The 23,677-nt window shown below is 31.8% G+C and overlaps 1 protein-coding gene and 1 long non-coding RNA gene across 4 annotated transcripts in view; both read right to left on the minus strand.

Annotated features, from left to right (window-relative positions):
* The window catches only part of LOC105835774 (serine/threonine-protein kinase par-1), an 87,849-nt gene that overhangs the window by 57,352 nt on the left and 6,820 nt on the right, over nt 1-23,677 (minus strand). For all 3 annotated transcript variants that reach the window (XM_012679311.3, XM_028189150.2, XM_012679309.3), the window contains exons 2-3: nt 19,215-19,668; nt 7,468-7,543 (exon numbers count right to left, since the gene is read on the minus strand). In XM_012679311.3, coding sequence (XP_012534765.1) covers nt 7,468-7,543; nt 19,215-19,245 — 107 coding nt within the window. In that variant the 5' untranslated portion in view covers nt 19,246-19,668. The remainder of the gene's footprint in view (nt 1-7,467; nt 7,544-19,214; nt 19,669-23,677) is intronic.
* LOC114253944 lies at nt 813-7,461 on the minus strand. The gene is made up of 2 exons (XR_003625375.2): nt 1,440-7,461; nt 813-1,353 (listed from the first exon to the last, which is right to left on the minus strand). It is a non-coding gene; the product is annotated as an uncharacterized LOC114253944 (long non-coding RNA).

Below are 23,677 nucleotides of genomic sequence, written 5' to 3' on the forward strand. Positions count from 1 at the left end.
TGCATGGATGTCATTTCTGCGAACACTCACAATCGATGAACACTCTCGCGTTGATATAAATATACTCGAAGGTTGTACTTGAAATTATGGATGATTATTTTTTCGAGCGCTTCCGGATAATTTGCTCGAAGTTTGACAGTGGTACGAGAAACTTGGAAAGTTTCTAGAGAAGGAATATATATTTTTCGTCGTAACATTTCTCAGTGACTCGGAAGTAATTACTTCGAACGCGCTCGCAACAATGCCTCGGTGAAAGAGTCGCGAAAGAATCGCTTTAAGACACGTGAAGAGTATCAAAACGATATGGCAAGAATGGTGCACGTGCGGCTTTATTAGAAAAAGTAATAATTTATAACTTTGACCTTCTTGGCGATATGCCACCGTAATTCGCATAGGAAACGCTGTCATTATTGCATCTATTATATCGCAGCGATGTAAATTATGCTGAGACATCCTGCTGGCAACCACAGTGAAACGTGTACAATTCAAATCGACGATATTTAAGGTTACTTGCCAAACATCAACTAGTTAATCATGCTGGTAATGTTTCATTTTCTCGCATGTAATTTAAAATACCGCAGAAATTTTTATTTTATAAAACTACCAAATGTAAATTAAATATTAATTAAATAAAAAGAACGTTTTGATAAGCGTTTCCACATAATATATTTTATTGAAGTATGTATTTTTAAATAATTAATATAATATTATCAAAACATAATATTATCATGAACATTAAAAGAAAAATTAAAGTTAGAAAGAAATTATTAATGTATTATGGAATAGATTGTGTTTGATATATAAGAGAAAAATGAAAATCTTGAACAGTATTTATTTATGATAATTAACACTTTTTCTCAATTAGTAATAATATAATTTATAATGTGAAAAATACTAAACAAAGCAGACAATTGAGATGTTTTTAAATAAATAATCACGCATTAAATAAATAATCGCTGTATAACACAATTACTACAAATATTAAAAAAATACATTTTTTAATCTTTAATGCACGAGAAATGTAAGCATATAAATTAAAAATAAGAAGTTATTTAGAAAAGGTCGCTAATATTTAAAATTTCAATAGGAATTCTTTCTAACAAAGCTGCAGTAGTCACGTAGCAGTACAAATGATCGTCGAGATAATATCTCAGACCCATTTACATACGCATCCGACAAAACATTCCAGCTGTTTCTGAGTAACTACGTTACGTTGTACTTCCTACGTATGATAATTATTAATATCGCCGCCGCAAACTTCCTTCTTACATCTCCGTAATTAACCGCTTCTAGACGCAATCTTACGTCACCAATTTATGGTGACTCAGTCCTTTTAGTTGCTTAGACCCATGTCTGCAAGTTTTAGAGAAAGAAAGATTTAAGAATTTCATTCACGTAGACCTCTAATGTGTGAAGTTCCATTATCAGTTTTTACGTACTTTGTTGCAAGCTGAAAAGTTTCGGGAAACGTTGGCCAACGGCCGAATCCAATTTCCAGTTGATTTTTCGAGCGAATTTCCAATTTCACCAGACGACGTGCTTCTGAGATTTTACTATGTGAACTGTGCGAAGATCTTTGCACAATACACACGGAAGAGAAGAAATTTAACTATTCGTATATAGTAAACATATATTTGAAATTATCCTTTAATGAAATATTTTCTTCAATGCTTCCATTCGGAACTAATTCTCTATGCAGAGTTTGGCAGTATGTTGCACAATAGGTATACTGAGTTTAAAATCTTTAAACTAAAATAATTTTAGAATATGTACAATTTTCGGTATAGGAGTTCGGCAAAAGTTTCATGCAATAATTGGAAATGTAACATGAGAACAAAAATTAATTTTATTACAGAATAAAATTAATTAATACGATGAAAGCCACGCGAAAGAGATAATTTCATGAAAATAAACTTCTTACTTTAGTAATTAGCAAGAGTAATTATAACTTTAATATAATAAAATTAATTATTTTGGTTTTGAAAGTCACACTATTCAATTATTTATATTAGAAGAATTATTGCTGTAGAAATTGAGAATGATGAATTAATATATACGTATAAATGTAGTTTTAATATTTTAATGTATAATAGGAATTAAAATTATCACTTAACACTTGTTAAAAATATTAAAAATAGATAAGGATTTTTATTTATAATTTAATATAACAATACGTTTTTTGCCCTTTCCCTTTAAATAATTGCTCGCGATTAATTACCGTAAGCTACAAAAGAAAATATTAATATTTAAAGAGATGCTTTGGAGAAGACCACTGCATTCTTAATCAATTTCCAAAGGCTCAAACGAAATAATTTATTCAATTCAGCTATTTTATATTCTGGCGAATTTCTTTTAAAATAGATTCTTTATTACGGCGTAAAAGTAACATTTTACGCGAAAGAAGCATTGTAAGTAATATTTGTAATACACATACGTTTATGGAATTCAAAATGAGAAAATATTTCGAAAGCTCTCAAAACTAATCTTTTAATTATTTAATTTTATAAAAAACGGTAGAAAAGAAATCATTATATATTATATAAACTAAAACTGAAATCTGTGTTTTCTACTTATTATAGTTTTTTTACGTTTATTCATCTATATTTCATATTTATTAATTACTTTTTGTAAATATATGACACGAGGTATAATAAGTGTCTTTGAATTTTTGATATAATTCAAAATTTATTATAGAATTCATACGAATGCATCGAACCAGCGACGGTGATGGTAGAATGATTATAGGTAAAGAAGAAGAATGACAATGGTCTGGGGCATTCTAAAATTTAATCTCTCGGTATTCTGACAAACAGTCGCTTCTGAAATGAAAGCGTGCATTGCCTGGAGGAGAACGGAAACTTGAATAAGACAAAAGATCAGAGCTACTCAAGAGGAGACATTATACTATATAAGAAAAGATTGTCATAATTTCAAGTCGAAAGCTTCTTCATATATACTGACTCGAATTCTACTGATTTTGCGATATCTTTTGCAATATTTTGTAATACATCAAATAGAGTTATAATTTTAATCTTGAGATTTTTATTAAAAAAAAATACACATTGCTAATTGAAATTTATCAAAATATACAGTTTCTTCTGGCTGTGTATCCGATAAGTACATAATTATTTCTTTGAACACATCTTTAATATTCAATATAATTCCCAATAAAGCATATACATTCAGAAGAATTTAATAAAAAATACTTAATATTGTAAAAACACCCTTCAGACTTCTAAAGTTATTTATATTCTGACGAATTAAGATATTTTTTTTTTTAAAGAAAACTTAAACATATAAAAATATTAATCAAGCAAAGGATTGCAATCGTGTCTTATTACGTGTTTTATTATGTATTTCTTTTTCTTCGACATCTCGATATCCTCTCTTTTATACTTACTTTTCACCTTTCAAATCTCTTATACAGACGTAGAGAGTTCTCGTAATTGTACACCGAGACTATCCATGACAGGAGAAATCAGATATCGACTAGATCGGATCAATTTCTGCAGAAGGGGACAGTGCTTTTTGAAGAAAATACAAAGTTTTTTAATAATAATTTTCATTCAAACTACAAATGTTGACGGATTGCATAAAACAATGCTTTGCGAAAATGTCTTTACACGGACAGAATGTTCTCTTAAAAATTATTCTTAAAACCGTTGTAATTGTGAAACATCGTAAACCTTGAAGAATTTTACTATATTTTTAACAAAATTTACGAAAATTTTAATAAAATTTGGCAAAGTTTTAGTAATATTTGTTAGAAGTATAGTAAAATTTACTAAAATTTTAGTAAATTTTGTTACAAGTAAAATAAAATTCTTCAAAGTTTACGTTTACTCACAATTATCATAATTTTTAGGATAATTTTTAAGAAAAAATTCTCCGTGTACTTATTGTATCGATATTTCTCGGTATTTCTCCGAAAATTTACTTGTTTCTGATGTGTCGATCGATTTGTTGCAATGATGAATACACTAATAATTGCAATAGATACAAAATCTTTGATTTAGGTTTGCGAAACAGACAGTATTATACATATTAACAAAAAATAAACTGAAATTTAGGAAAAACTCAATTCCATTGTTACATTTTGAATAAGCGAAGACACAATTTATCAGCGAATGTGGCGAAAATTCGCTGACGGATAAACATCTAACGCTTTCGGATATTGGAAACAATAGTGAGCTTTTATTTTCGGTATCATCTCGGTTGAGAAATAGCGAACGAAAACTGGGCGATGCCCATTCCGGGAGTGCGCGTCAGACGCAGGCTAACCCATCCGTAGGTGAAAAGCTCGGCTTTGATGCGCTCCAGCGAACCGAAAGTTCTGCGAGTGCAAGCTCAACGAAGCGTTGGGATGGCGGAGGGGAGGAAGGACTGACGACTTTACGTGCGTGGTTAACTCCCGCGCATTTTCTTTTTTTCCCTGTTTCTCGCGTGCCTCCTCTCGTTTTCCACCCTTTGTTTTCGCGAATTTCTTTCCTACCCTTTTTGGTTCTTGTTCGAATTGTCATGACTGATTACGAAATTATTCTTCCCGAAAGTCGAAATTTTGAAAGAAAATAAAAGGGGAGGCCTTGTAACATAGAACGTCACACGTGAATGACGTCGAACGGGCTTGCTTCTATAAGAAATAAGTGTTCGCTATACCTACGTCTATACAGAGTGCAGCACGAAATGTCATACATTTTAATATAAAGGTCTGTTTCCAAGAGATTGTGAGACAAAATAACAGCTATAGTCAACATGTTTTATCCATCAATAATACTATTCCAGACTATTGCGTATTTTGCACACGATTCGTATCAATTTTATCAATAACAAATATTTCATACGAGAAAGACAATAATATGACACGTCGTATATTATTATGTATGCGAATACATAAAGAAATTCTTTGTATTATAAATCTCCTCAAATTATCAAATTTTATATTTATGCTGACATATGGAAGAATAATAGGCTTCCGTGCAAAAACTTTAGAAACATTTTTTTTTGTAGCGTCAAAGAAAAGTGTTATCGAGATGAGAACATAACTTCAGACATATTGACATATTTTACACGATTCTAGAAAACGGTGTGTCAATAACGTCGTACTGTTAGAATATTACGGCTAGCATTCTGAAAGACAAACATCTCGTATTTATTCATGACATTTGTTTCTCCCCAATTGATACTGATTGCGCTTCAGTTTCATCATTCGAGGAATCGAGTATCCTATGAAGGATGCTAAACTCTAGTTCACTATATTTACTCTGCATAAATATACGTAATATGTGAATAAAATAAAATTAAGTGGAAAAAGTAGAGTCTTCATTTAATTCTATCGAAATTCGCGAAAATAATTGGGCTTTAAATTTTATTTATTATAAGATTGGTAAATCTTTAACACACTAATTTAGCAATAATTGGCAAATCTTTAACACACTAATTTAGCAATATGGACCATGATGGACGTGCGCAACGTAGTATCAGCAATTTATTTGTACGTCGGACGATACACGGCTCGATATACAGATATTATGAGAGCTCCATCGGCAAAATCCCGTTGACACAGTTGTTTGTAACCACGTTACTCTCGCGATCGTCCTATCTCGGACAATGCAGGCGGCATTTGGAACGTCGCGTGCGATTCCGAGGCTACCTCGCCGCAGGAATACGCGGGCGAATATTGCGCAATGCATTGTTGTCGCTTCGTGTCGCGGTGAGATAAACGTGACTCCGGCGCCCTGAGAGCGGCAGGCAATAGGGAGAAAAATGTTAAGGAAACAAAGGAACAGGAAAAAAAATGAGACGACTTTTTGAAAAAGAGCTCGTCGATCACTGTGGTGTCCGCTGCGTTTCGCTCTCATCCTTGCGTAGCGATGCTCGTACCTCGAGTATCGGTTAGTCCCGCAAGATTCAATAATTTAAGCAGTAATGGCCTGGCCATCGATCGATGCTTGGCTGGAGTTTAAAATATCTCGTGTTACCTACTCTTGCGATTTCCCAGTGCTTATTTTTCCTTCCCGTCGCTTCTCTCTGTGTTACGAAATGTTCAGCACCACACAACGGTGATGTTTGTCGAGAACATTAACTTAGTGACTGAATGTTTATTGACAGGATCGTTAACCCGTTCTTAATGGAGTTATTATTTATAGCTTCGGAAAACTCTGTTTTCACGAATCGTTTACGTGATTAAAGATATATCCACGGTTTCTCGGACGAATTAATCATAAAAAAAGGTCCAGGTGTGACTTAAGATTCCTTTGATGAAAGGAAACAAATATCGTGCCTTTAACGCAAAAGCGACGTCAAAGAACTCAATGCAGTTTTTGCTTTTAACGTTAAGAGGGTAAAGGTGCAATTATTTAGACACAAATCTTCACCACCGTGGTACATATCGATCGGCTTCGGCTATGTGGTTAAAAATATCTATTCGCATGCCTGGATGCATTATGGCAGTTTAGGCCGTCCTCCTTGAACTTCCTTTCTCGCCCCTTTCCTCAACCAAGTGCCGGACGAGGTGTCGAAGGTCGGGATTAATCAATGGATGGTTTATTGCCGGAAGTAAAACATTTTATGTTTGTATTAGATGTAAAAATGTAGAATATTAAAAGTTGGAATGCGATTGATGAAACGACTTAAATCTTCTATTATATTTCGTATAAATTTGTTTGGATCTTGCTTTTGATTTATAATAGAATAATAATTCGGTAATTTAATTAGAAAGACATATTGTTTTAAAATAAAGTTATTAGTCGAGAATAATAATAAGTTTTCGTAGCATGTAGAGGCAAGTTGGATTGATTACATCTGTAACCGAAACTGGGCCAAGTACGGATTAATGCATGCATACCTGGAACACATTGACTCAGGTATTAATTGAAACTATTGTCCAAGCGTGCATGTACGCGCATCTGTTTCTGATGGACCATCTCGAGACGTATTTCGTCAATCTTCCAGGACATATGCATCGTGTCATTCCACAAATGTCATCCCACAAAAGCGGATACTGCATAGTTCATCTCTTCCACTGTCACAATACGAGCGCACTTCATCCATCGCATTATGCACGCGTCTACGTATGCTCGCTCAAATACGCTCCGCATTTATATCTCACGTTTGCATAAGCGGGTGCATCATCATTGTATATTATTCCCGTATATTTTCGAAACGGAGGCACTTTTTTTCAGTAAGCTCTGTTAGCTATTAAGCGAGCCGATAAACGATATTATTAACGATAAATATTGCAACAGTGTCAGGCTGCGATATTACGGCTATTCTAAGTATAAGAATATACATGACGCAAATGGAATATATAAAACTTTTTGCTATCACGATATTTTCGTCATTCGAGATAATTGATACAATTACGTCACATCAATATTTTTTTTTTTACCTCAGGAAGTTTTGATTGAGATTTTTCGATTTTTATTACAATGAAAGAAACAATTAGAAGTCTCAATTTGAGTCACTTACCGTGGAATGTCTCCGATTCGCGGTGGTCGATACTTTCGTGGACTACCTACGTCGCTCCAGTCAGCTACGTTACAAGCTGAAAAATTAAAGAAGAAAATATTTGAGCTAACGTGATGATTTTAGTAGTGTTATATTGCGCAAAATAAAAAAAGTAGTCATTTGTTTTTTCTAGCACCAGAAAAACTTTTTAATACTAATTGTTTGCAAGTTACTGAAATAATTCACAGTTACAAACGAACCATAATCCTGCAATTTTTTCGTTTTTTTTTTTATAGAGTCAGTTGATTTCAAACTGTCAAAAAAATTGTGGATATCTGCGCGAGAAATGAAAAGCCGATACATCGCATTCGCGATAGAGACAATTCGTGACGAGAGGAATTTGTGTGTACTGAGAGAAGCTGGTTTTCCAGCTGCAGCGAATGCGGATTCGCGTCTTTCCTTCGTCCGTAACAATGAAATTATGCGGATCAATTCCACGAGATGAGCACATTTCCACGTCTGTCTCCTATAATTCAATTCCTCTTCCGTACATCAGGCACAATTGCGTCTCACTTTATATTTTTTTTTTTTCATTTCCATATATATCGCGATCAGCTTCCGATAATTGAAACGCAAACGATTTTACAGATCTAAATTAAGGACTGATATAAGCGAATCTATTCATTTTATTAGCATTAAGTGCAAGTTCTGTCAGCAATTATTCTTACAATTGTACAGGATAAAAACTAGATAATAAAAAAATTTTAATTAAGAAAGAAATTTGCTCTATGCGGCCGATCAGTTTTATCACTCTTAATATTATTTTAAAGTTTTATTTTATCAAAAAGCTTATAATATATAGAAAGAATAGAATAAATAACACTTAATACGATTAAATTTATTGTTGATTGTTTAATTTATTATCTTGTATGTCCGGTTTGGTATCTCGATTATACGAAGATCATTTATTTGATTGCTAAGTGTGCTTTTATGAAGTTATAATTTTGCTAATAATAATACTCCCGCTGAACACATTATTTTGAAGATTTTGTCTCTACGTATTTATCTTTGAATTTAAGTTTTGAAATTATGCTTGTTATAATATAAAAAAAAAATTATTTATCCTGGGTTTTATATATTTTCCGTGGCTCTGGTAAAATTTATTAAAAAAAAATTGTGCAGCAAATTTCGAAAATTTTTACATTTTTCGCAATGTATTTTTTAATGTGTATTAATGTGACAGGTTTATTTATATATATATTTATATTGCTTGTAAAATATAAATACAAAGTTGATAGAATGACCAATACTTCCAACCGCTCGTGAAGTAAACAATCTTGGCTCGTAGAGCTTTTTAAGATCAAACAAGTAGGCGTAATATTGAAAGAATCATAGAAGAAAGTAAGCACACGGCAAGTTTAATCGAAGCTCCAAGAATACCGTGCTATAACGGATATTAAAGGTTCACCCTGTTACACGAGCGACATTTGCTAATTATAAAGTTCCGCTTTTACAAAGTCACGAAGTGATATCGATTATGCAGGCGTAATCGAGTATGCAACCAAATGATTTAATCTTTGCAGTGCCGCAATTTCTCTTTTAAATGCGTTATTAAAATATATAAATTATTTATTTATTTTCGAAATTTTTATTACACTTAAAATACAATATGTGCGTTTCTTAAATAATCGCAAAAATTTTTTTATATTTACAGTATCCGATCCGCACGTGTGCATGTTCCGATAAAAAGTATTTAACAAAATACTCCATCGTTAAATTCGTAGTTTAATACATACAAGAGAGAACATATATATATATATATATATATATATATATATATATATATAATTGTTAAATATTTAATTAAAATAGCATTTGTGAACATATGACGCGTATTGCGATGACCGATGGTTAATGAGTGCTTCAGTGGATGTTGATGTTGAATTTGCTCCACAAATTTTCTTTTCATTAATTTTATATAAATTATGTATATTGCATATGAATTTAATTACAGTAATTCATGATGTATTGCACACACAGGCGATTAAAATGCGCAAGTGGCAACGTACGTTTGGTATCGGCAAACTTACGGCTTCATAGGACATTTCTAGGAAATCGTCCCATGATGCACGTTGAACGATCGTTAATTTTTTAGAGTAACTTTTTTACGTTACCACTTTTTCAATGAATTTTTATAATAATAAACGTGAATATTAAACGTACTATATTGTTCTTTGAGATACTAATAAGCTTTTAAAAAAATGTCAATTCAATATTCTTTCTCGGGAAGAAGAATATAACTGGAAAAATAAAATTCAAAATAGAAAGCGCTTTGTAATTATCGAAGTGCATTAGTTGAGCCGTATTCAATTTTGACAGCGTGAAAACAACGTTAATTGCAGGATTGACATTGAATTTTTGTCACTACGATAAACCTGTTATTGATTACGGAAGTTCTCTTTTTTATTGGAATGGCGACGTGACAGCTGACGAATGAATGTGCGGACTACCAGCAATTTCGTATTCAATAATTTTTTCTCGCGTCGCAGCTTGCATTTTCCCTAAATTCACGCACTTTGTTACAGTCGGTGCATTCACTATCCGAATGTAATTAAAAGAGCCCTTATTTCTTTTGATAATTTATCAATTCATTGAAATATGTCATATTAATTACAATATTCGCATACGAATCTGACAAAGAAATTGAGATACGTTTTTAATTCAATACAAAACGTTATTGTTGTATAATCGTCTATATAATCTTTTTAAATTTAAACTAAATTTACTAAAAATGATCATAACGAATGCTTCTTACTATGTTTGACTCTCTTTCATATATTATTTACTTTTCACTATTTCTCCAATTCAAGTATTCCTTTGAGAATACTATTATTGTTATAGAAATGTATATTCAATTTTATGGTTATATATTTTTCACACATGTAAAATACATAAGAGATAAGAATAATTATCTTTCTAGTATATAAATACGTATGTAAAACTTGGTGAAGCCTTGATATGACTGCGTCATTTTACAAATATTTTAATTTCACTAGCTCTCATGCGTTTGAAGTTGTAAAATTTCGTGGTCAGACGATAATTAATTGCTAGTTAGTAGAACTCATGTAATTTTGTTTCATCAATACGATACGCAATAATATTCTTGCTAACAGAATTTCCCACAATTCTCTTTAATCAGTGAAATTATAATAATTGGATTATCGTAGGCCAGATAAAGTTGAATTTTATCAAATTGCATAAACAGAGGAAACATTTAAAAACAAAAGATAATATTTTTACAATATTTTGTGATGTTACGTTTATTATTACAAATTGTATATGATATTTTGTAATTAATTATTTTGCACTGGAATTTTTATTGCTTATTATGAATAAAAAGCATGAATAAAAAATGAAAAAAATTGATAAAATGTTGCAAATTGTAAAATTTTATAATAATTTTTTTATAACTCTTTATTTTCTGAAATTTTGTAAACATTACGCGATATTTTGTTTTAGGAAATATACTGGTAGATACTTTATTTTATCGAATACATGGTATATGTATATATATTTACGATACTTGTTTTCGATAGTTACCACATTACTGTACCACATGTTGAGAGACTTTGTTACTGCATATATTGACTAATAATTAGGCGGTAGTTAATTGCTAACATGAAAGCTTAACGATTTTTGTTTTGTATGGAGATGAATTTTGTATCGAAATGAGATGATTAATATCAAAGAACAATATACAATTATTTCTGAATTATTAACTAATATTAAGTTTTTCATAAAATTGGAAGTTTACTGATTAAATTTTTTAGTTTTTATCTTTTTCTTTTATATTTTATAAATACGTATGTAAAAAATATGTATTTTTGTACAAGAATATTAACAAGAATATTAACCAGCTAGTATGAAATCAACATCCAAATATTATGTAGACATTGTAGACCAATAAACGAGCGGAAAATTATAGGCATTAATTATAAAAATAAATATATAATATATATATTTTTTAATAAAGAAATAAATTTAAATAATTAAACCAATTTATAGTTGACTCAATTGACACTTTATTATAAATTTCAAATAAACATCACTACGTTTCGATCATTACTTACGGTCCTTATCAAGTGATACGATGTTTACACAAATTTCAAATTCATTACAGAACTTCTAGTGAATTATTGGTCTATGCCCGCAAGATCTAAATTAAACATTAATATTATAAGTATTTATAAAATATATAAATTGATTTCACGATAATGTTTAACACTTATAAATCTCTGTAATTTTTTGTTTATTTATTTATTTTTATAAAGTACATTGAAATTCTTAAAGAAAAATTTTAATGTTATTTTAATTGCTGTACCGATATTTTTATATCAATATTATTAATAATGTTAAAAATATTAGTTTAGGAAACTTAGTAATAATAATAATAATACAAATTTCAAAAATATTTAACATTCAAAGAAGTTTTAATTTTTTAAAACACAAAAGCGAAATTCTTTCACGTTTATCGTGATAAAAAGAAGAAATTATCTTAGACGGAAAATTCTAGATAGCATCCGAGATTTTCACGAACGAGTATCGAGTGGAGGAAGCAGTTAGACGAGGGAATCTGGATGAGAATGCAAATATGAGACGGAACAGTGACGGTGTAAAGGGTGTGCGTGTCCCGTGTTCAATTATCCGGCAGATGATTCGTAGGCGCATGAGTAAGTCAATTGTTAAATCGTCAAAAGACCGGCGACCGTGCATCCGTATTATCTTGGCCATATCCTCTTTTCTGGTTATAATCAATTCTTGCTAACTCCTCAGCGTGCCGGCAAAACCATTTCTGTGACACCTGATATTGATCGGGAGAGCCGCGGAAATGAAGCGTCGTCATCGTCGCCACTATAATCGTCGAGTCTTGACAAGAATTGCATTTTGCCTATTCATTCTAGCTATTGAATTCCTAGTAGCATTTTCAGAAATAAATTTAGAATAAATTTTTGGTCAGTCTACCAGTATTTAGGATGCACGTAATCAAAATTTTTATAATTTATTTTTTGCTTTTAAAGTAATTAGGCAACTATTTATTATGTCCTCGTGTAACGCAAGACAAGCGTATTTTGTTAATTAAAAGCAATTGCTTATTAGATATTCAAACGTTAAAAAAAGAAGAAGCATAATTAGAGCAAATTAGAACAATTTTTAAGTGGAGAAATTATGGCGTGAGATTTCAACTGCGAGAAATGATTTCTCATGAAAATACGAACAGCAAAGAACGACAAATACCTGAACGGAGACGACGTTAATCGACTTAGATCCGCTTTTTTATTCGGTGTTTGGTGTGAAGTCGAGCTGTGAGAGGATCGATAAAGGTCGAGCAGAAAGAGCAATCTGGACGGATGAAAGCGAGCGGTTGCGGCAAGTGACGCCGCATTGGAACGGTGATGAAATAAAGACAAAGCGTACGCCAGGCTGCGAAAGGGTCGACAAATTGCGTCAATTTGCGTCATGTTTATGCACTTACAATCTGCACTGAAGAATAATTTACGCTGTTTACTTGCGTTACAGGAAAAAGTTGATTATAAAAATTTTAATCCGCCTAATTACGAGGTTCGTTCTTATTGGGAATTAAAATAGAAATGTATAACTGATATAAAATAGCATTGTGAAAAATATTCGCAAAATAATAATTTTTTATTTAAAAGTAATTTTTTTCTAGATTTACATGGAGAAGTTTGATATTTTCTTTATGTAAAAAATCATATATATATATATATTGTAGTAATAATTATCTGGAATTGGTAAAGCTTATTTGAGAACAAGGTTCTTTATTATGCAACATTATTAATCTGGATAATATCGTGCGTACCACATTTCTGTACTTTTCAGTTTGCAAAAGAGAAAAAATCGTATAAAAGGATGATGACATTGTCATGAAATAAAAGAATGACATCGCTACGGCGGAGGAAACGAAGAAGGTTGAACGGAACAGGAATGTGTTCGCCGTTTACATTATGGACGTTTTGCGGGATTGCTTTTTGTGCGACGTTGCAACTGCATCGCTCTCAAAGATCTAAGTGTAATGAGACCTTGGGACTTCGTCAGAGAAAAAGAGCGGAAGAGAACACGAGCAAAATACGGATGGCAAATTATCATCTTTTAACTTTAGAAACGCAAACGCAAAGGCGATCGTGCGCGTACCGATAATATAGTAAAATTCCTGGAACTATGTTGATTACTTATTACTCTTTTACTATTTTTTAACGTACAAATTTACAACTTAGCGTTAATTTAGCGTTAAATTTGTTTATTAAAAAACAGTGTATATTAATACACATAGATAAAGTAAAAAGATAGTCTATTCAATTCAGTGTTAAAATTCGTATAATATCTCTTCTTGTTAGTATTTCATAGTAATTTGAAAGATAGAATGGTAAATCATGTGGACTTTAAAAAGCAAGACAATTTTTCCGTCACATTTCGAATTTTAGGAAAATCTTCACTCTGAGTAGAACTTTTAAAGTAACTCTGCGAAATTACTAGAATTTTGTTGTCACAGTAGTGAGTCTAAGAGTTGAAAATATTTTTTGACATTTGAGTATTTATTTTGGTTGAGAAACATATATTTTTGATGTTGAAAAACTAGGTCTGTTTGCGATTACGCTGACTCGTTACATCGAAAAAACATGAAAGTAGCCTGCTGGTTTTATAAAAATGTGTGCCATAGTATAAGCGGTATTTCTAAATTGAAGAAAAACTAGTCTTTTCTCTGAAGCACAATTCATATAACATGTAGAGTTTATAATTCCTTTGAAATGATCAAAAATTAACATTTATTTCTATAGCATATGTAAATCCAAAGTTGTAAATAAATGTGAACTAGTTCATTAATCACTGATGCTAGGAATTTAAAAAAGGAAGAGAAAACTAAATAGATCACGTATATTTTTATCTGTAAAGAGAACTTTTTAAAAATCTTTAAATACCAAAAGCAATTTTTTATTATTCAAATCTATTTAGTGTTTTTGAGAGCTTTTTAATGAAATTCCTTTTGAGTGATGCTGAAGGAAAAAAAGGACAAACTAGATTGCTCTTCAATCTCGACTACCGTGTACTTGCGGTAAGATTAAACATTTCTATAAGGACCACCGAAGTTTTATAAGACAAACTTGGAGATAAAACTATTAAATCGTATGCTCTAGATGCTGTCAGACAAAGTATTATGCAATGAATGTTTTATCAGTACAACAGAGTTACGAACTACCTTTTCGAAAACCAGGCGACTTTTAAAAAGACTTTACTTGACAAACTAGAGAAACGAAATTTTTACTTCTTTACTTTTTTTGAAGCTGAAAGAATCGACACATATATCGCATTATGACAATAGAAATGTAAATTATGTTAAACTTACAAAAGAAAGTAAGCACAAAAGTATAATATACACATACAAAGATTTTAATTTATCTTATAAAAAAATTACATATATATATATATATATATATATATATATATATATTAAAACTAATATATATATATATATATATTAAAACTAAATTACATACTTTTTGCCATATTTTATATATATTATTAAGATTCAAATATTTCTGGCACTAAAAATTCTATAAAATAAAAATTGAATTAATCAGAGTTGTTTTACTCAAAAATACTTTACAAATATTATAAATAAAATCACCTCTAATATTACATATTGTGTATCGTTATATAACGTTTGCTTACTGTTGTAATTAGTGTACTGACTGTGTACAATACGTGGTCGTTCATTTAAACATCGCAGTGAAGCGGTGTAATATAACAAAAGTAAATCAGATTAAATTAAATCCCAAAATCCTTGCTTATGAGAGAGAGAGAGAAAGAGAGAGAGAGAGAGAGAGAGAGAGAGAGAGAGAGAGAGAGAGAGAGAGAGAGAGAGAGAGAGAGAGAGAGAGAGAGAAAGAGAGAGAGAGAGAAAGAGAGAGAGAGAGAAACAGAGAGAGAGAGAGAGAAGTGGTGGGTAAAGAAAAGTACTTTGTGTTTGCAATCGGTAGAAAAACTATTAATTAGTGTAGACTTAATTAAGAGTCGTGAAATGCTGACCGCTCTACCTTTCTATTTTCTTTCTCTCTCTCTTTCTCTCTCTCTTCTCTCTCTCTCTCTCTATCTTGCGCGCTCTCTCGCTCTCTTTTATAAGAGCAAGGATTTTTGGAATTTAATTTAATTTGATTTACTTTTGTTACATCACACCGCTTCACTGCGATGTAATTGAAACGTTACTTGGAATCATCTCGGATAATTCCGGCATATGCCGTGCGAAATTATAAATCAACAATGGGTTTTGGATGAGCAAAAATATATATATATTCTCTGAAAAACTAAAGCTAATTACATTACATTACGTTACTTTATTATAATAATGCGTATACATACATATATTTTAGATTTGCAAAAAATAAAATAAAATTTCTTAAAAAAATTGACAAAAATTATACAAATATTATATATTTTATAAATTGGCATATAACTGTGTTTTTTACAAAGCGAAAGATTATCTGAAATAATCGCAAAATTTGTTTCCTAAAATGAAAATGTAAAAATTTTTCTTTGAGTAAAAAAGTTTTCTTCGTTCAATAGATACTTGTGAAATATTTTCCGGATCGTCGGAGACGATCTTCGAACGTCACAAGAAAATTTTTGCAGCTTTTCTGTGGAGAAAAGTCAGATGGCTAACGATAAAGAGTTCTTCCGACACTTGTCGAGGTTATGACGATCTTAGCGAAGAAACTTATCGTAGAACTTATCTTTTGGAGCATATCAGCAAAAATTCACTGACATTTAGCATGGTTCAGTTATCTTTTTACATTTTTAAATTTTCGTGATATTTTCCTGTTTGTTAATATTCTTCGTTGGCAAACAAAAAATTATAGCAAAGTTTTATGATAACTGTTCTCTATTTTTTGCACTTTTTGTCCTAATTATATTATTTTATAATTGGTGATATGAATTTGATTATGAAATCTTATAAAGTACAAAAATTTTTGAATATAAAATATATTATCTGACTATTTTTTCTCTCAAAAAAATTTAACAAATAGTGACGAAATAATTTTAATGTTCGTAGATAGAAAATGTTGACATTTTGTGGTTTGCAAACATTATTGTCAGCATTATCAAGAAAGCCATGTAATATCTATGACGCATATATGATAACCTGAACACTTGTTGTTAAGATTAATATTAGCTAAAGATTATAAAAATTATATATGTGCTTCAACGACTTGCACTTTAGATAAAGAATGAAAAAATGATTATTTGTGATGGATGTTCTCGAAGCGACACTGTGTAAAATGGAAATAACACATACTTTGTCAAGACAGCAATAAGAAAATGTAAAACAAAATAAAAAGTAATAAAATAAAATTTTTATGTTTAGAAATTGTAACAGTATGAAATAATAGTGCTTCGCGACAATATTGGTTTCTATATACAAACAAAAACATATCTCATACTTAAAAAAATCTTTTTTATAAATTTTTTTCCTTATTATACAGAATAAGTCATTTTCTTCATTTTATTTTCCTTAAATAAATTTCTTTAAAATAATGGAGAAAAACATTCGAGAAATTTTTCGTATATCTATATTTTTTAGAGATATTTATCAGAAAAAGTTAAAATGACTCACATCTGACATTATATAGCTATATATTTTTCTCTTATTGTTAGAAAAAAAATTAATACACATTTATCTTTTAAAATAACTTCAAGTTTTATCGCATTTTAACATTAACATTTAAATATGGAGTTCAATACGCACTAAAAATTGCGCGTATAAAAAAATCAGTAATTTGCACTTTTATAATAATAGAATTTGTATTTGTATTTGTTTCTACATTTTATTGGCAGTAAAACTGCAATTTTTCAATCTTTTCGCCGTGAACAATTTGTAGTTTATTACCATTTCACCATTTTACAGTCGTAGAAAATTACATCTTGTTTAAAAGCTTTATCCGTTTTACTATATTTTACTACGGGTGAATATTTTCTCAGCGAAGTGTATCAACTGCTTCGCTGTGTTATATCGAATGCTATTCTTCACTGAGTGTAGCGATTAAATTAATTATTTTGAGGTACGGGCCGTGAATTTCATTTTCATGTATCTATTGTAGTTTGCGAATTGTAGATTGCAACGCTTGTTAAAAAAATGCAATGTTAAAAATATGTTTTGCAGATAATTTTACGAGACTCTCATGCATTTTATAAATATTATCAGTATAATATATATAAAATAGAATTGTTACACAGTATGAACTTTCTTGACATTTTAATAATAATTATGTAACAAAACCTTCTATAAGCTCTGATTATAATTTGATTTTATTTCAATAAAATATAGATCTAGAACACATAGAATTTTTTAAATTTTATTTCTTTAAATTATTTTTGTTATATAAACTATTAAAGTATACAGTTTAAATTTAAATTCTCTATCTTGTATTGATTTATCTTATATACTACTATATACTACTCTAGACTATCTCTTTTATTCTCGAGATACGATTAGTGAAACATAATATAATTGTTATCTTTCCAATTAGACAGTATTGATTAATATCCATGCACACATACCAGCCTGTATATTTTCGTTTTGAATTTAAACAGTTACGTCGCTATATATACATCATCTTTGAATGAATTATTTATTATCTTAGTAGAGTTATGTTCTCGATAAATAAAATTGTCGTTATTTATATTCACGATCCACAGGCATGCTATGGCATATTCAGGGCAAGCTTGAGTATAAACTGAGTTTATAGCTGCATAGTGCAAGCATAAGACGTCCTTCAAGATGTCGCATTTTCTCAAGTTAATCTTAAAACATGTCAAGTTTATTTTATTTGACAATCTCAAAAGAAAATTTCATAGTCACGCACTTTAGGAATAGGATCTAGCATAAAAAATTAATATGTCTTATACAAAACTGATAACTCTGAGTTATAAATGTCAAGTTTACTTCCTCAGTTTTGTCAAATTTAAAATTAATCGCGTTGTTTGTCTTGTCACTGAAAACCCGAGATACTCCCGTTGTATCTGCATGTTTAACGCCTGACCAATGTTGCATGATCTTACCAGATTCAGTATTAGATCAATATGGTCGCACGTGAGAAACGGAATACTAAAATCAAAAGTTAAAGCACTTTTCGACGAAGATCACGTCTTCCTTGCGAAAAGAAACATATGACTAGTATTAAAGGCGAGATAGAAGCGTGAGCGGTAAATAAATCTGAACTTTCACTTCCGCAAGTATAAAATTTATATCCCTTCTCAGTCATAAAAACTTTCAAGGCTAACTCAACATTTTAAACGATATTTAAATACTAGTTTGTAACACGCGACGAATTTCTTCGAGATTTATATTTAGGATACTAGATTACACATAGAGAATTTAGTTAATTTCGCAATAAAAAAAAATAAATTATTCAGAAAGCACAGATTATTTAATGTAAAATAAATTTATATATGTTATTTAATATAAAATAAATAACTTTATTATTTTCATAGAGAGTAGCAGAAAGGCTTCTCTCTCTGATCCGACATTACTATGCATATGTATTAAGTTAGGTATAACTCAATACATACTAGTTGGACATTTTTAGATTGGACTTTGCATCATATTAAGAACGCATGCTACTTTGATAAATTATTTTTCATTAGGTATATTGATGGAATAACTAATACGTCAATTATTCTGGCCAGATATCACTCACCTTCCATAGTCATATTATCTCCCAGTTTCATCTCGCGCGCGATAGCTGTTCTCTTTTCCGCACACTCACGCGGCACTCATTAAGCGCCGATTAACAGGATCGTTCCACACTGATTGCCTAAGCTTCATTCTTTCTCGCGCACTTAATCTCGATCTGACGACTCAATTATTTCGTTCGCCGCGTTTATTCGCGGACACTCGTCAATTTGCCACGTGCACTTGTCACTCGCGCGTAATCTTAATTGTAACGGATCATAATTAACGTTCCTTTTTGGACTCGTAAATCGATTCTCTTTGTGATGCGATTCCGAATCGTCGATTGGTCCTCTACACTGATTTCTCGCTTTTCAACGCACGATGTAGTTGCTGTTCGATGAAATTGGCCCTTTAAATTCTTCGTGTCGTGAGACGATCTATCACTGATAGTCTCTGGAGAGGAAATGCTTCGTTCGATTCTGTAAAACAGAAGTAGACCCTGGTTAAAGTTTCAACAGTTATCGATCACCAAAGATTACGGGAATTGAAATGTGAAAAATTAACTGACATATGTCGGGATATTGTAAAATAGATCATGAATCCAGCTAAAATAGATGATGAAATATTATACATAGACAGAACGGAGGATATAATTAAACGTTCTCTGTAATTATGTTTGCGTAACATAATTCGCAGCAAATTGTGTACTGTACGTGATACTTGTAAACCTTGCACGGTTTGTAATAATCATATGACCGATTTCAAAGCATAATTCGTTTGGCAACTGATACGATCAAATAAAGGGAATACCAACCGTAATGCAATAATTAATATTTTCAAATTTTCGCATGTACGTATTTGCGTCAAATGCCTTTAGTTTAGGAAATTTGAAATACGTGGTTGCTGACTTTTCGAGAGGATAAAGTTGATTACGAGCGACGCCGCAGGTGTTTTGGAAGGACGTAGCCCACGCGCTAATAAGATAACGTTGTTGCGTTTAATGTATCACAGCTATATTGGTGGCTTGGGAGGTATCTTAAGACGAGAAGAGTCGTATCAGCTATTTCCCCCCCGCTTTTCTCGCTTGCATAATGCAGCAATCGGACGAATGCAGCTTTTTGCAAGCTTCGCGAATTTTTAGTGGCAACGAATAAGGGTCAAGACGCTCTCGCCGTTTTGCAGTCAAGTCAAATAGTTACATCTCATTCTCTTTCAGGCGACTGAAAATATCTCGATTCTGATTTCTCTCGCTCTTCTGTTTGATTTCTTTTCCGTTTTTTTTTTGTTTGAAATAAAATGCGCGCTAATGATCTAATTAAGGGATTTATAGCAAGCTGCGAATTTGTGCTGTGGTATGCGCGCATTGTCAGATTCAATCGGTTGTTTCACCTACATGCATTGTGTAACGTGCCGGTACCTGAGAGTTAGTATCTACGTGTTATATGATCCTCTCGAATGTGCTGAGAAGCATAACACGACGCAATTGTATTCCGGTAATTTCAGCGTGCTCTTGCTTCGGTAGGTGCACAACCCTATATTGTATTGCGCCCGTAACGCGAAATTGCGATCTTTCCTCCTCGCATGATTATTATTTCGAAATTAATATTTACCGCCGTGCTGACACGTGCAAAAATTGCATTACCATATCTCATTAATCAAATACAATAGCATATCGAAATACTTAATGTAATATTATAGATAATCTAACACGTATACATATATAAAATGGGAAATTATTGCATTATTCGCTTGCATCAAATCATATCTTAATCACAATCTCTTTTAAATTTGTTGATTGCTTTGGCTCTAAATAATTGACTTTTCATCTATAACGATCCAAATAATTTTACTTTTACATTTGAAATTTTTGAATTTTTAACATATGTACTGACCATAAAATTTATATCTTTTAACTCACTCGGCGACTTTTTTTTCATTTGGAAAAAGATTTACTCTGTTTTTAAGGAAGTCAAATTTTACCTGCCTCTCACTGGAGAGGATTTATACCGCACTGGAGAGGACACGAAATATTTGCACCTTTTAATTTATATGTGACTTTGCATTCTTAATTTATATGCATCCTTGCATTTTAATATGTATACACCTTTTTAATCACTATTGTTTCACTAAAGTTTATATGAACGTTCAGTGGCCGCATGATATCGATTTCTTATCCATTTCTTTATCTTATTTCATTCATACATATTTGACCATTAGTTATTAATTTAATTTTTTATATGAGAATATTAATAGTAGTACACAAGTATTACAAGAAAATAAGCATATTTGGCTTATCTGATGCAAATACTATAATGTGTCGAGAAAATCTGTAATAAAATTTAATTATTTGTAGAAAGACATAACAAGTGTAAACTAGTATGGATTGTTGAGAAATTCAGTGAAACATGAAGGGTTAGTTGCAGGGGTTAGCTGTAATTCTGTGGGCGTTTAATTTTGCGCTTGATATGTTTACCTGGTATATTAGAGTATATGTTAGGTAAAGCGTTGAGCTACCACAACCCGCGTCATTTTGTGGCTTGGAGATAGAACGAAATAGCTGAACGTAATGGTGGACATAATGAACATAATTTGTGCATTTACCCTTAAGCCACATTGGCTTTTCAAGCTGTATATATATATATATATATATACACTGTGTGTGTGTGTGTGTGTGTGTGTGTGCGCGCGCGCGCGCGTGTGTGCGTGTGTGTGTGTGTGTGCGTGCGTGCGTGCGTGCGTGCGTGTGTGCAACACCGCTATTCTTTTACGTGCTGTAAAAGAATATTGAAAGTCCTAAACTTCGAATTACGTTTCTTTTCAAAACAATTCTTTTTATACCCTTCAAGCAGAAAATAATATTGATCTAATCTACAATTCCGTAGGAGAGACGATCTCTATTCTGTCTGTAGAGCACGTACTGCGACGTTTTTAAATTTTGTGGCTACGGGCATTATTAGTAAAATAAGATGTCGTGTAAGAGAATATCTAAAAAGTATCGCGGAAAAGCTTACTCTCATTGAAGCGATTATGGTGCTTTGACGTGAAGCTATCAAAAGTGATACAGTTGATCTGACTTTCATGTTAGACTTTTATGAGAATTTCCTTTTCTCTCCGTAGCGCCATTAGATAGATTATCTTTCTCTTGGAAAATATTGGACAGGCAAACAATACCACCCTGTTCCCTGAACTATGACCAAAAGATGGCGGCTGCTCTAACTCGCAGAAACAGAAGAGGGTATTTTCGTTATGCTTGCTGTCGTTATTGTTACGAAAAATATAAGATGTACAGGCAACGCGTCTCATAAATAAGCAAGTTTGAAGAAGCACTTAAAGCCCGCGAGATATCACAAATATGTATAATGCCGGTCGTAATCATATGATTATATGCACAATTCTTTTTTTAATCTGAAGTTTATAAGAAATTTTTCTTTTCTGAATGCTTTCTACTATAATCTTTCAAGCAGCGTCTTTAGTAAATTTCACAAATTTGAAAAATTATTAGTAAGTACCGAGCGAATAAAATTCGTGGTGGTAGAATTTTCCTTTTCGCAACATATGTTTTTATAGAAAATTGAGAGAAGGAGTTTACATTTAAACTCTGTAAGGACGTAAGACGGCATCAAGTTCTTTCGTCACCAAAATGGTGAATAAGTAAGAGGGACTCCCAATTTTGTCGTTGCTTACGTAAACCTCCTCGGGCACTATATTCAAAGGACCAAACCCGGTCGCTGATTTGCGCGCCTATTCTCGACACTCCTTTGATGTACCGACGGTGTATCTTCGTAAATAGTTGAGGCAGCGTTTCGCACGAGTGGCGCAGTGAAACTCTATTTCCACATTTTGCGTTTAGCAAATTACGCTGTTATCTACAACTACTACTTTGCGAACCCGAGCATTTATTTAACTAGGTTGCCATTTCTGCGTAAAGTATGCGCTAATGGAGAATACCGGGAAATGGCTGATTATTTAAGATAAAATTGAACAACCCGCGGAGACATTTCTTATTTCGCGTCACCGACATAAAACGACATAAAACGAAAAGTACAGTAATGCATGAAAAGTATCAGCGATATATAGTAACGATGAAAAACACAATGGAGGAAAAAGACTTGGAAGTTTGAAAGCGTTAAGGAGAAGAGAAATTTGACTATCAAATTCATATATGGATATAGGATTGTGTTTCGAAATTCAGTACTGTCAGTACTGAAAATCTATGGCATACGTAACGTGAACTATAGATTTTTAGTTACTGCCAGTGCACATCAGAACACAGTCTAGATACACCAGATAACATAGAAAGGCAAACTCTTTATTATAACTGTCGCACGCGTCATATCGGAACGGCGGGAATATGTGTACAGCCACACATAGTTTGTCATGGTTGTCGCATCGTATCGCAGCGATGTACGGAACAATGATATCCGTCCACGGAAACAGATACAGATGGCCAAAGTTCGTAATATGTATTTAAATGAGGGAGACTCGCTT

Source organism: Monomorium pharaonis, chromosome 4 (assembly GCF_013373865.1).
Source record: "Monomorium pharaonis isolate MP-MQ-018 chromosome 4, ASM1337386v2, whole genome shotgun sequence".
Lineage (NCBI taxonomy): Eukaryota > Metazoa > Arthropoda > Insecta > Hymenoptera > Formicidae > Monomorium > Monomorium pharaonis.